The following is a 14,275-nucleotide window of genomic DNA, read 5'->3' on the forward strand; positions in this document are numbered from 1 at the left end:
CTGACATTGTTAAATTCATCCAATGTTTCCCTAATTAATTTTGCTTCAATGATACTTGCTTCCCAAAACAACATCATGTCTTCTGTAAACTGCGCATGAGTGATTGCATCTACATCATTAACAACTTTTATCCCTTACCAAATGCCAATATCCTGTCTTAGTTTAATTGCTCTCCCCTTTATCTCTGCCATTATGACAAACAAAAAAGGAGATATTGGGTTTCCTTGCTGTATACCATTGGATGCAGTGAAGAAGTCACATAGAGCACCATTAACTGCAATAGAATATCTAACTGAGGAAATGCAATACTAAATCATCTTTAGCCAGTGATTATTGAATCCATTTTTTTTCACTACGGCTAATAAGAATCTTCATTTAACCCTATCATATATGCCTTGCATACATCTAGCTTGATCATCATCCCCTTTATTTAGTCTGTAATCATTGTATGTGTCTCACTTGTAACAATGATGCAATCAGAAATCTCCCTGCCAGGTGTAAAGCCATTTTGTTCCAATGATATGATAGATTCCAATCCTTTTTTCAGCCTATTGGCCAAAGCTTTCTTAGTTATCTTGTAAATGGTGTTGCATAGTGATATTGGTCTGCAATCACTAAATGTTTGACCCACATTTCTTCGAAATTAGAGTGATAGCTGTATTCTTAATGTTGTTGACAAACTTCTTCTTCCTTCGCAACTTCTCCACCAATCTCCAAACATCCTCTCCTATAAGAGTCCAACATTTTGGTAGCATTCGGCTGCAAATCCATCTGGACTAGGGACTTTGTCCAGGCAAAATTGAAAGATCGGTATTCTCACTTCATCAATTGTGATGGGCTCCCATAACATCTTATTATCCTGCTCTGGTGTGAGGAAAAAATAACCCAAGGGAAAAAACTAACCCTAGGCTAAGGGCATAGGATATTAAAATGAAAAAAACAACAGCCATTTAGAAAAACAACAAAAGTTTTTGTTGAGCTTGAGAACAGATGTAAAATAATATAAATAAAGCTTACCTTGAATGGATATTCGCCTCCTTGCAAGCTTCTTGATCTTCTTGGGAATTATCTAGCAATTCTAGAGGTCGAGGGAAATTAAGAAACATGATGTTTGAACATTGAACACAAACCGAACTTGTGACCATAAGGTAAGTGAAGAATGAAAGGTAGGAATGAGGCTTTACTCTTTGAGTTAATGGTGTAGATGGTGGTCACTTTATAAGTTCAGTGTTCTTATTATTTTTCTAAATTTTTAATTTAAGAAAATGGCTTTCTAAAGGATTGCTGTGGGTTCAGCCGGGTAAACCTTGGGTATACTTTGGTATGCCCAGGGCCTTGGCTGGGTCTGTCTTATTTCCATTTTTAAAAAACTATAACTGTGGCATTATTTCGCTTTTGATGCAAATTATCATGTAAAGTAATATTTAGTAATATATTAGTATTCTTATATTTTGTATGGCTGTTTGAGGTTAATTTTTTATCATTTGTGTTGAGAAGCCACAACTGTCACCTCAATTGGGAGAAATACCTCGAAGCACTTTCCAGTTTGATTTTGATTTTGAGAGGAAGATACTAGCAGAGGCTGAAAAGGGTAGTCAAAACTGGAACAGAATTGCATTAGAAAGTCCTTCTCGGCCAAAAAGTGAACCAAACTCCTTGGTAAGTTTACAATGCATTTATTTTATATCTTTTGCAAATATATTTATTTTTTAAGAGTAATGTTAGGTGCCCTTTTTTATTTAAAGTGTGCGTGACTAGGTTTGTTTTAACTAGTCTTTTATATACAGCAATTGTTGTTGCTCTTTGCTGTACTTTGATTTCTGTACAAGAAGTTTGTTTGTTGTTTATTTTGCTAAATTGAAATTGTAAGATGGTGTTTTGTCATTGGTCTAGCATTATGTTCATTCAGAGTTTTCCTTGAGATTATCTAAGTTTGCTTACAGAAATATATATATTTTTATTGCATTTTTTTACTTGGTATCTTAATATGGAAAGAAATCTCCATTGTGCACTGAGTATGGCATTAATATTGGTTTTGTATATTTGTTAAGAAGTTATTATTTACATTCATTATCTAAATTTGGATTTGACATTGCAAATAGTTTATATGTTTTGTTTGACAGGAGCCAAACATAAACATATAGCCTAAGTAGCTAATGCTAACTGATTTTGATAGTTGTGATTAAATTCTTTTGGATGGTATCGTGTTGAAAATTTAGAATCTAACATTGCGAGTCTCTCTGTTCGACCAAACTTCAGGATATAATTTTGAGTCAATGCTTGATACAATTTTATTTAGAGATTGATTAGTTAGTGTTTAATGAATTCTATATAAACATTGTAGCACAAATAGAACAAGAACTTCTAATATAACTCTTATCCACTTTTATTAGATACTCTTGTTTTCATTGGTGTATAAGAAAGATGATATTTAACATCAACGGATGTACATGTTTCAGTCAGTCAAATGCATCATGTAGTATGCTAATATTTATGTTTTTGGTTTGTGTAGGGTTCCGTTGATGATCAGATAATTAACAAGTATGTGGCAATGGGGCTCAACAGGGAGGCCGTTTCGATGGCTGTGACGAGTTTTGGCGATGATCAAAATAAGGTGAGCATTTTGATCTAATGTTCTGCATAGCTTGAGCATGTTGCAATGGGTTGCTTCTTTGTTCAAATCTTACTATGACCAACTGTTTTCTACATAAATAGTGGTAGAGATGTAGTTAACATTATTTTATTTCATTTTTCTAAAATAGAGGAAGTATTTTTTGCATGTGTTAGTGATAGGGATCTGTAATTTCCTAGCAAAACATCCTTGTTGGAAATTAAATGTAGATTTTTTTTCACCCATATTGCTACTACTAGAACTAATCAATCTTCAAATGGCATTTTTAAAGAGTTTATTAGGATGGAGAGAAGGAAATAAACCACTAAGACAAGGATTATCTTCAGGCAATCCCATGGTGGCAAAAACTAGTTGGAAGTGGCAACTGCACATCTTCATTTCCCCCCCGATCAATGTAGTCAATACAAAGGGCTCTCTGTTGTCTCCTGTCATGCTAATGCTGTTACTGAAACAATGACAGGAGGCATAGAGCGAACCCAACTAAGAACAGCTGGCTACTCTACGATGCATTCACCAGTTTGCTTTTCCACACTTGCACTGTCTCCACTCTCATTCATCCTCCCAATTGAAGACATTTCTCATACTTATCGTATGCTGGATATGCCCTATCACGCACCAAATAACACTCCCAGATAGTTAATGGCCGAAGAAACATTGCTACTATTGCCACATTGTCTGTACAGAATCTTTGGGAATAGCCACTATTGTAAGCAGAATAAAAGTGCCACATTTGATGAAACAAATGGGCTTTTGATGACCTTTGTTTCACCTTGTTAAATAGTGCTTCTGTTAGGAGTAATAATGTACAATATTGCTATTATCAACTTCCATCTGTTTTGCTTCTTTGTAGTATACAGTGGGGGTAATAGCCATTTCTTGGTGGATTCCTCTCGTTTTTGAATTCTCCGATGCTTCAACATCATGTTGGATTTTTGCAAACAATTTTTTGTTGTGCCAACAAATCTTTTTAAAATTTCCTCTAGGATACCAATGAAGCATTCTGCTTGGCCAGCCCATATAATTTGCTACTCATGTTTTGGTTTCTATGTTCTGCACTATTCATCTTTGTGCTATGTTATCCTTTTATACCTGCATATGACAAGCTTGTCCCTCCTGAAGTCTAATGAATCGTTTGCACATCAAAATTGAGGAGAGTTGGCAACCGATTACAATCAGAGTGCTTCCACTAGCTATGTAGAAAACTTGTTTCAGCTCATAAAGTGGGCAAGCGACTTGCAAAAGGTGAATTATATAATATCTGCAACCTAAGTTAATTGAAGGATTACATGTTGAAGTGGGAAAATTAATATATCTAGGTAGATGTAGCTGTGGTAGCTGATTGATGACCTACCACTATGGTTGCCTTTAGATAGAGGACACGAACACATTTTCAAGTTGGAAAGAGAGTTCAAATCCTGACATCAATCAATCAAAAGCAGGGGCCAGCTCCTTATCACATCATGCAAAGGCAAGGCCAACTAAAGCTATTCATGAGTTAGGGAGCCCAATGAAGCAAGTAAATATAGGAAATTTCAAATATTCATATGATAAGATATTCACCATATGAATTATATAATCATATTATGAAACGTTAGAGCTGCATTGAGAATTTGCATGCTATCTTTTGAAGTTTCAGGCAAATGCTTTCTGAGAAGCTTGTGAATCATGACATTTTCAGCATTTTATATAAGCTAAGAAACAAAGTACACACATGATGAACAATATCCAAAATAAATAAATTAAAAGTCCTAAGATGAGTGAATTTATAGAAATGGAAATCAACAATTTTGCAGATCAATACATCAACTCTTTCTCAAACAATGGAGGATTAGATGGGGATGGTGTTAGAAACAGTGGAATAGACCTTAGACACAGGCTGAGCCACAGTTTTCTGTCCTTGGAGTGAATGGCGCAAAAGATAAGAGCATCCATAGGCCATTTTGAACGCTTCACCCACCACCTTGCACTGGCATGGATTGTTGTGATTACCACTTTACATAAGATCCCACCTTGTTTTTACTTATGGCTTGTGTTTTGTGACTGAAGATTGCCTTTTACCAATACTTTTCTTTTGGTTTTGTTCCAGGCTACTTCACATTCCAGGATAAAAAGTTAACATGAAAGAAGTGCTGATTAATGGAAATGATTTTTCTGTCAGTGGACAGCTGACTGTCTCTGGGACAGTTGATGGATGTCCTTGATGTTTTCCTGTGTCTTCTAATGGCTAATAGCCATTTCCAGGGATTTTGCAAAGATAGGGGTAGCCTGGGGAAAGGTCTTAGGTATAGGGATGCCTGGATAAGCCCTGGGTAGATGTCTCTGTGTAAACTAAATTTAAATTTGTTGTTAGGCCAAATCAAATCCTATTCTCAAAAGGATCTTGTGACATGCCCCCCATCTTTCAACGTTATGGACTTATGGGTGTCTTTTGTGAGGTTCTTATGCAAGGACTAAAGTATTTGGAATGTTGATTCTATTAAGGGTTGGAGAAGTAAAATAGGGAGCTGCGGGGTCCTGCTTGACTCTTGTTATTGGTATATCTTGATGATTTTACATTGCTTTTGTTTTGCATCAATCTTAGAAGTCACTTGATTGAGTTCTGTTGGTTCTATGATTTTTAACTTCCACTTTTGAGTGGCGTTCATTCCTTTCTTGCAACAGTTCTATGTTTTTACTTTGTTTTTTCACCTGTTTGTCCCTTCCTTTGCTGTTCTTAATTTCCATCCTCCTGAGTGACCTGTAATGTTTTTTCTTTCTTTTTTTTATTTGATACTCACATCAGAAGTTCTTTTATTGATCTGCTTAGAGGTCTTTAATGTTTTCTTGTTTATAGAGGGCAATCTTTGATCTAATTATTGTATAACAAATAGTTAAAACAACAGTTCAGGAAATATAGATAAAACACCTTTTTGTTCATGTGTTGAGTCTCCATACATTAAATCGAATTGTTGAAGGAAGCTATCTCAAACTATGCATCTAGACATAGCTTCCAGCATTTGGATGCATTAAGTGTGACCTTTCTTATCACTACCACATAGACTATCCAAGGTTCCAAGCATACATCTCCTATGACCAAGGAGTAGTCTATCAAAGGTTTGAGGTCGAAATCACATAGGACCAATAAATAATCAAGAAAATGGGAGAAATTAGATCTCACTATGGTCCTTAATTGTGTTAGAAATTGAGAAAGCTTAATTGAGAGACTACTTGAGTAAGCATGAAGGCATAATTTGGTTTGAATTTGTTACACCAAAGTTGCCCATAAGGTGTGAGCCTATTATAATCCAGACTGTTGGAAAACACACCTTATATTGCTTATTTCTTGTTAAGGATGATGGAAATGTAACCTTGAAAAATATCCTTACATGGAAGACACCTTATCTCTAGGTTATCAATTGTTAGCATACAAATTATAAAAATCTTGGCAGCTCTCTTGAAATATCCTTAGTTACTGCCCTTTCCTTGAGTCTATCTGTAACTTTCTTGTATCATTTTCAGAAAGAATTCTATGTTATCCCTTCTTGAGTGAGATTCAATTTCTTGTTCTGCAATGAGGAGTTATCCTGTCAATTTATGACAAAATCTAAATCAAATTTATGTGCTGTTTGATAAGAGCTTCCATCCAGCCTCTGGGTACATGTTATTGGCCATAGCTACTGTTGAGTCTGCAGGTCTTGTTATCCACATGGCTTTCCTTATCCTGCTGGGGATAGTGACTTTCTTTAACAGTAATTATTAAGCACCTAGTGGGTCCAATGGAACGGGCTTGCAAGGGTGAATAGTTTGTAAGGTTAGAAATCTTTTCCATGTTTGTGTTTTTTCGTTTATTGGTCTAATAATTTGGTTCCATTTGGGTTTTGGTTTATAAGATGTATATTTTATAAGAGTACTAATTATCCCATATACAAGAATGAAGAGAAACGGAAGAGGAGAGAATTATATATAGACTCTATTGGAGTGACATGCTGTCGAGAAAAATAAGTCTTAAAGTTGAAGACTACACGATTAACCATAAACTGAAAACTGGTCATTCCCAGGATTTCTTTTGGCACTTTATTGTTTGAATGTGATTTATGTATTTTTTCTTTTTCCCATTTCAACAGAAGAACCTGTCTTTCAGAGTCCTATTTTTTAGCTGTCTGAGTTTCAGTTTGAAAGAATCATTTACAGAACTTTGATTGTATGGTATAATATTACATGTTTTTCTTTAGTTTCAAGTTAACATTTGAAATTTCAGAGCTATGCTTCATAGCAGAAAACTTTCAGAATTGTCAAAATTCCAAATTTTGTTTTCATCTATTTTTAACCATAGGGGTTCAGAACACATGAAATTTCTTTATTTTTCGTCTGTTGAATTATTTTTTACAATTAATGAAGTTTAGGAAGAGATATTGATTTGTTACTTCTCAACGGATATGGAAACCCTTGTACCAGTCAAATGTTTTGCATGTTAATGATTTTTAAAGTTTGCAGAGTTTGTTTCCCCAAGCACAGGCCCACATTATGTGATACACCAAACATGAAAAGTTCTGCACAAGTGCAGAGTTCAGAGTATCTTTTTTGCCCACATAGCTTACGAAACTTTAGCCTTTCACTTTGCCTTTTCCTCATTATAAGGATTAATAGAACACAATATTTTAATAATCCATTATGAAATTTAATAGAACACAATATTTTGATTTTCTATTAAATAATAGGATATTGACTACAAAGAGGTTTGTCTCCTTATATAGAGTTTGGAGAATGAAACTATGGAAAAGGATAAACATGACATGACGTACCTAATACTAAAACTAGCCTACTAATACAACAGAAAAAATGCTTGCCACTAAGGTGACTTTATTACAACTAGAAGATTAATCTTCTAATAATTATTCAATACTTCTCTAATATTCCACTGCAAGTTTTACATCATTGGAAACAAAACATATTAGAGTTAAAACACTTTGAGCCTTGAATTTGCCATTCTTCAGAAGCTTTTCTTTGAAAGCAGACCATAGATTAGGTAGAACTCCTTCAAACTGTCTCAATCCTTCATAAAAGTGTAGCTTCCGAGCTAAATTCACAAGTTCCCGGTTTACCACCTCCTAGAACTCCTGAGTCACAGATCTTCTGAACCATAGGACAACAATCCATGCTGAGTTGAGCTCCATCAAGTTGTAATGCCCTGCCGAAGGCTAATGAAAAGTCATAGCCTTTATAAAAATCAAATCAAAAGTTTTGCAAAATTGTAGCATCAAAGCCTCTCTTAAATTGTGAAACTGGGCATTTAGAATCAGCAGGGGTGTCATGCCCTGCCAGGGAACCCGAAAGGACAAGATCTAAAGTTGTCAAATTACGTGACTAACTTTTTTTTGAACTAATTTCAAATTCCATTGTTTAATTTTTTTACCAAGTCCCTACAGGTTCCCTAATGTTAATTCATTCTTTAAAACACCACTTATTATTATTAATACACCAATATACAAACTATGCAAAGAAGTCAACCATGATAACCTCTGCTAAGAGCATATCTAACCATTTATCTTTCCTCATTCTGTTTGTTATTCATTTCTGTCATGTCCCCTTTTCTAGTTGTTGCGAGCTAATTGGGGTTATTTCAGTGGGGTTTTCGAGGGACTTGGTATTTTTAGCAAGTCAACAAGCTCAACATTCTTGGCATTGTAGGTTGGACTAGGAGCATCTTGCTGAGACCTTTCCGGCAAGCTATCACACATGCATATCTGAGTCCGTCTGGTTAGAGACTTTAATGCCTGAAGATTTAATTGATTTATTATAAGTTTTAAGTTTAGATAGATTTGTCATTATGTAACGGAATCTCCGAACTTCCAAGGAGAGAATATTAATTGATTTCTATATCTCTCTCTTGGCCATTTGATAGTGGTACAAGTTCCCAATTCCTTTCACTGGATAGGTAGAATTATCAACTATTGTGTCTTCTTCTGTTGAGTGTCCTTCAAAAGTTTCAAATTGATCTCTAAATCCAGTTATATGTCTAGATGCTTCATATCAAATGGTAACAAACCAGATTAAAGTCACCTTAGAATCTTTGGCTGTCCTGTATAGATACATGTCCCTAAAGAAAAGAGGTCCAAATTAAAACCCTCTAGGAAGAAAGGCATATTTGTTGGGTATAGTGAATCCTCCAAAGGTTACAGAGTTTACATTCTAGGACAAACTACTGTTGAATTCAACAGAGATCTTAAATTTGAAGAGGATACTGCACATAACCTTTCTAAAAATATTGAAGAATCAAACAAGGAACTAACTAAAGAGTTAGATGAAAGCCCTACAGTTGACAATTAGAGGTAGAACTGTTCAGAAGACCATGAACCCTTATCGTCAAATACTAAAAATGTTGAAATCCCCATCAACAAGAAAATGCGACTATGGGCAAGGAAGATGATTGAAGAAAACAATGTAGAATGTGATGAAATCTTTAGAGAAAGTAAGAAGACCAGAAGACATTCATGCTATGTTGCTCGTATATTTGAACTCATTAAATTTGAACCCTCAAGTGTTGAAGAAGCCTTAACATGTCAAGCTTGGAAAGATGCAATGATTTAAGAATATCAGTCTATATTAAAAAATGACATCTAGGATGTCGCACCTAGACGTAAGGACAAATCGTCTCCTCTAAATGGTTATTCAAAATCAAACATGCACCAGATGGTAGTACTGAAAAACACAAAGCCAGATTTATAGCTAGGGGATTTTCTTAGAAGGTTGGAATTGACTACGAAGAAGCATTTGCTTTAGTTGCTCGATACACCTCTGTTAGAGTCATTATTGCCGTTGCAGCATCCAAAGGATGGAAGATTTATCAAATGGACGTAAAGATTGCCTTTTTGAATGGTATTATTGATGAAGAGGTATATCTAGAACAACCAGAAGGCTTTGTCACTAATGACAATAACTCCTATGTGTGTAAATTAAAGAAGTCTCTCTACAACCTTAAACAAGCTCCCAGGGCATGGTATGGAAGGATAGACAATTATCTTACCAAATTGGGATACTCCAAAAATGAAGTTGATCTAATATATATTTCAAAATATCAGATGGTGACATGCTAATTCTTGTTCTATATGTTGATGACTTACTAATAATAGAGGAAGATCATCTTATTGTAAAATGTAAGTAGGATCTTGCATCCGAATTTGATATGAAAGATCTAGGTCTTGTGCACTATTTTTTGGGCTAGAAGTATGGCAAAAGGAGAACTACATTTTCCTAAACCAAGGAAAATACGCTATTGACATCTTGACCAAATTTGGAATGATTGACTGTAAACCATTATCCACATTGATGGAAACAAACCTTCACAAGCCTAAAAGTGATGCATTTGAATCTGAACCTACAGATCCTACATACTACAGACAGATAATTGGATCTTTAATGTACTTGGTGAATACTCACCTTGATATTTGTTATGCAACAAATACATTTAGTCAATTTTTGTGTGAACCTAAGAAGATTCATCTCATGGCAGCCAAGCACATTTTGAGATACTTGCGTGGTACCATTGGACTTGGTGTAAAAAATGACAATGTAGAAATTCAACTTCAAGGGTATTTAGATTTTGACTGGGCCGACAATTCCATCGACCGTAGAAGTACTACAAGGTGTTGTTTTAGCCTTGGATCTGCTATGATATCTTGGTTTAACAGAAAGCAGTCAACAGTTGCTCAGAGTTCCACTGAAGCCGAATACATAGCCGCCTCAACGGGAGCCTGAGAAGTAGTATGGTTAAGTTAGTTATTGGTTGGACTATTTGGGAAGTCTTTGAACCCCACAGTTATACACTATGATAATCAAAGCTGCATTAAATTGTCAGTAAATCCAGTTTTCCATAACAGATCCAAGCACATAGAGATTCCCTACCACTACATACGAGATATGGTAGAGAGGAATGTCATCAAGTTGGTATATATGAGCACTGAAGAACAAAATGCTGACATATTTACCAAAGCTCTTGCAAAGTTGAAAGTGGAGTACTTTAGAGGTAAATTTGGTATGACTAAGATTAATTGTAATTCTTGAGATTAAGTCTCAGTCATGTTTAAATCTAATAATAAATTCATTTATATCTAAAATGTTTAAAGAGTTACATTGTGCATATGTGAATTATGTCATGAAAAGTGACGATCTTTCATTTGTTATGTGTGAGGTCTCTATTATAAGGTGACCATCTTAGCAATAGTTTGACTCATTATCATGATAGACTACATTAATTTGTTGTCCCAGAATGTGCCGGAGATCATGATAACAAAACGTTCCATGGTAGACTACATTAATTTGCTGTTTGGGAATGTGCGAGATCACGATGATTAACATATCATGATAGACTACATTAAGTTGATGTCCTAGAGTATGCTGGAGATAGCGATACTAGTCATGATGGAGACTATGTTGTTGTCCCTAAGATTAAGGTTGTTATCTGATAAGACTGCATTCAGTTATTGTCCCGGAGTGTGCCGGAAATGAGATACTCATGTCCTTTTAATATGATTTTCTTGTTGATAGGCATCTTGGTGCTAATGCTAATACTCATGCCAAGAGAATATGAAATTGATGTATATCTCCTAAATGATACTATGAATTCTGATTACCATATTATGGTTGTGTTGGTTATGTCCTCCTTCGCCAAGAGGGAGTATTTTAAGATGTAGCATCGGCCAGATATAATTCTGATTAATAAATCACTTATATATATAATCATATTTGCCTAATTATATTTACTGTTTATCTCCTAAACACAAATCAGAATCAAGTGTTGTTTATATTGCAATCACCAAGATCCCTTGTTTGAACCGGTGTATTTGTTCGATTATGACTGCCGATCCATTGCATGTCTGTAGGGGCATGTTATAAAATTACCACCCGATATCATAGGTAAGTATATTACTATCGGCCATGGTATTGTTTACATTGCTAACAATTGGAATTAGCGGAGAGGCATGTTTAATATACTAAGTCAACTTCCACGTAGGATCATGACCCTACCTGGCCCCCAAGACATGTAGAGTCACGAATCCACGTAAAGGTTAGACTTCTCTATATTTATATCATGGATGATCACTGCAGAAAATCAATCGATTACAACTGGCATTGAGTATCTGCAGTCGGTCATCCTCATATATATATCAGATATTATTCAGCACTATAAAATTATTAGGAAATTCTCACTGTATATACAGTGTGACTTTATACAATCTTGAATTTACTTGAACAGTAATTAAAATCAGTATTATCCGTAAGTTATCAGATCTCTAGCTCATATCTATATTCCTTAACATTTATTGCATAATTTATCTGTTATATTTTGGAAAATTGTTCAAGTGAGAAAATTTGGAGATAATATCCTACTAGAATATTACAATTTCATCATCCATTCATCCTAAAATACTAGGGTAAGAAACAACAACTTCCTAACTTGGATCTCATGTAAAACTTGGTTCTTTACATTTATGGTAATCTACAAACATCTTTATAGGAGTTAGGGTAAGAAATCACATAACTAGAGAATCTCCCTTATTTGTTTTCCTATAATTCCAAGAGTTAATCCTAACTTCAAAAGTATAAGCAAGACAGCTACTCAAGTCTTTACAAAATAGAAACTAAGGTACAAGACGTTGTAAATCAATTGCATTTACCATACACTTCACTTGTATTGATATATTTTCAGTGACATTTTGTGTAGATTTAAGTCTTCAACCTCCCATGTTTACTAACCATATACCTTTCACGAAATTACTTCTACTACAACATTCATACTAAAACATCCTATTAAATTTTTAGCTAAGTATGAGGTTCTTTTACACATCACAACAAACAACTTTTATCTTTATCATCATCTAATCATACACACAGAAATATGTGATATAGCATCATCATTACATCATTAAGCTATTTAAACATGCTTTTTGTTCCCTTTCTTTTCTCCTAGAAATACTCTTCTTCCCTTTTTACATTTCTTTTCAATTCATGATACGAGTACATATAATATCAAGACACCTTCTAGTATCTCACATTAATATTATAAAACATTACATAGATATATTCCAATAGTAATGCAACATTTGGATTACCAGATTCAAGAGATATTCTTCAACAGCTACCTAGCAAGGATCCATAACAGAGCCATCCATGAACCAGGAGCAATATCTTGAAAATATTTTACCACCCAACCACATGAAACCATAAATGGTCCACTCCCTTGAGCTAGGATATAAGACCATGATCCACATAGGTTCTAAGGTAGTCTATGGCTAGGGTTCACCCTTTTCTCCAAAACAATTACGACATAAAGGAGGGATCAAACACAAAGGACAACTAGAGGCAATAACAATATGAGTGAGGGCTTAGGATACTGTCTAGGTGAGTGTCATCGCATATTCCTCAAATGTTGGGATCAACCTCATGAACTAATGTCAGCCTGTCACCCTCGGACCTTGTACAGGATGACTTATAGTCCCAGTACTTCAATAAGACATATGCAGCATCAAATATCACTTCATCTTTATTAATGTGTTAACCCAAACCCCCACAACCCATTCATTTTACTAATGTTTCCACTGTATTGTAAAAATCACATGTAGAGCCAGCCTACTTGGGGTCTTGGTCTCTACTACATAGGATCCTCTAGCAACCCTTTTTGGGTCCTAGCACCTATGCTGAACAACTCACCTAGGATATCTAAACTAACCCTACTCAACATGCAAATAGAATGTATGATCACACAAAGAAGACATCAAAACATCCAATATGAAGGTTTAGGAGGTCCCATCCCTTTAGGATAGCCCTAAACCTTAAATCAAGCATATAAGATTCCAAAACATGTAGCATGTACAAGAAAGCATGAACAAACACATGGAAGATATCATTATATAGTTTGACATGCCTCTGGTGACTCAAAACAACATTTGGAATCATGAAAACCTAAGCGAGAGGTCAAACTAGATAAGGGATCTTAAAGTTGTGCATCTGTTCAATAAAGTTGCACATCTGTTCAGTATTGCTGCATATCTGTTCAGTTGCTGCACATCTGTTCAGTATGGTTGCACATCTGTTCCTTCACCAAAATGGCACATATGTAGTCTATTCTGTGCTTTTGTTCTTGGCTAGATTGAACACAATCCATGACCTGGGCATGATAGGGTGTTCATACAGGAAGTCTGGGGTGGTATTCCAACCACTTCATTGAACTCCCTTAATGCAAATCCCATCACACCTTGTCTAGAGTGTGTTCAACCCGTCCAAATTCTAGGTTGACTCCTACAGACCTCTGGAATGAGTAACTAAAACTTCCAAAAGTAAATTTCAAAATCTATACCAGGATTCATGCAACAGAGCCCAACACATAACAATTTGCAGGAAGATAATGAACACAGGAACTATCATACGATACTCTTAATTTTCCTTCCAATTTAATCAAACATTTCAAATACAAATATAAAATTTTAAGGGATCCAGACCTACAAAATGGATAGAACTGAGTTGCAGGAAGGAGATTGTTGCAGGCTAACTTCTAAGCACGTCCAACAAGTCAGGCACGTTAGCAAGCATAGAAAAATGCAGTCGAGATATATAGAGGGAGGACTATGGTGGAGGTCAGTACATTAGTAAGCATCAGAAAATTCATAA

General features: G+C 35.2%; 1 protein-coding gene across 1 annotated transcript in view; it reads left to right on the forward strand.

The window, feature by feature from the left end:
* The window catches only part of LOC149556556 (Ubiquitin-associated/translation elongation factor EF1B protein), a 48,144-nt gene that overhangs the window by 24,332 nt on the left and 9,537 nt on the right, over positions 1 to 14,275 (forward strand). The window contains exons 3-4 of the mRNA XM_089830887.1: positions 1,498 to 1,659; positions 2,513 to 2,614. Of these exons, the coding sequence (XP_089687013.1) occupies positions 1,498 to 1,659; positions 2,513 to 2,614 (264 nt within the window). The remainder of the gene's footprint in view (positions 1 to 1,497; positions 1,660 to 2,512; positions 2,615 to 14,275) is intronic.

Source organism: Cupressus sempervirens, chromosome 5 (assembly GCF_028749045.1).
Source record: "Cupressus sempervirens isolate cs-2001-9-10 chromosome 5, ASM2874904v1, whole genome shotgun sequence".
NCBI lineage: Eukaryota > Viridiplantae > Streptophyta > Pinopsida > Cupressales > Cupressaceae > Cupressus > Cupressus sempervirens.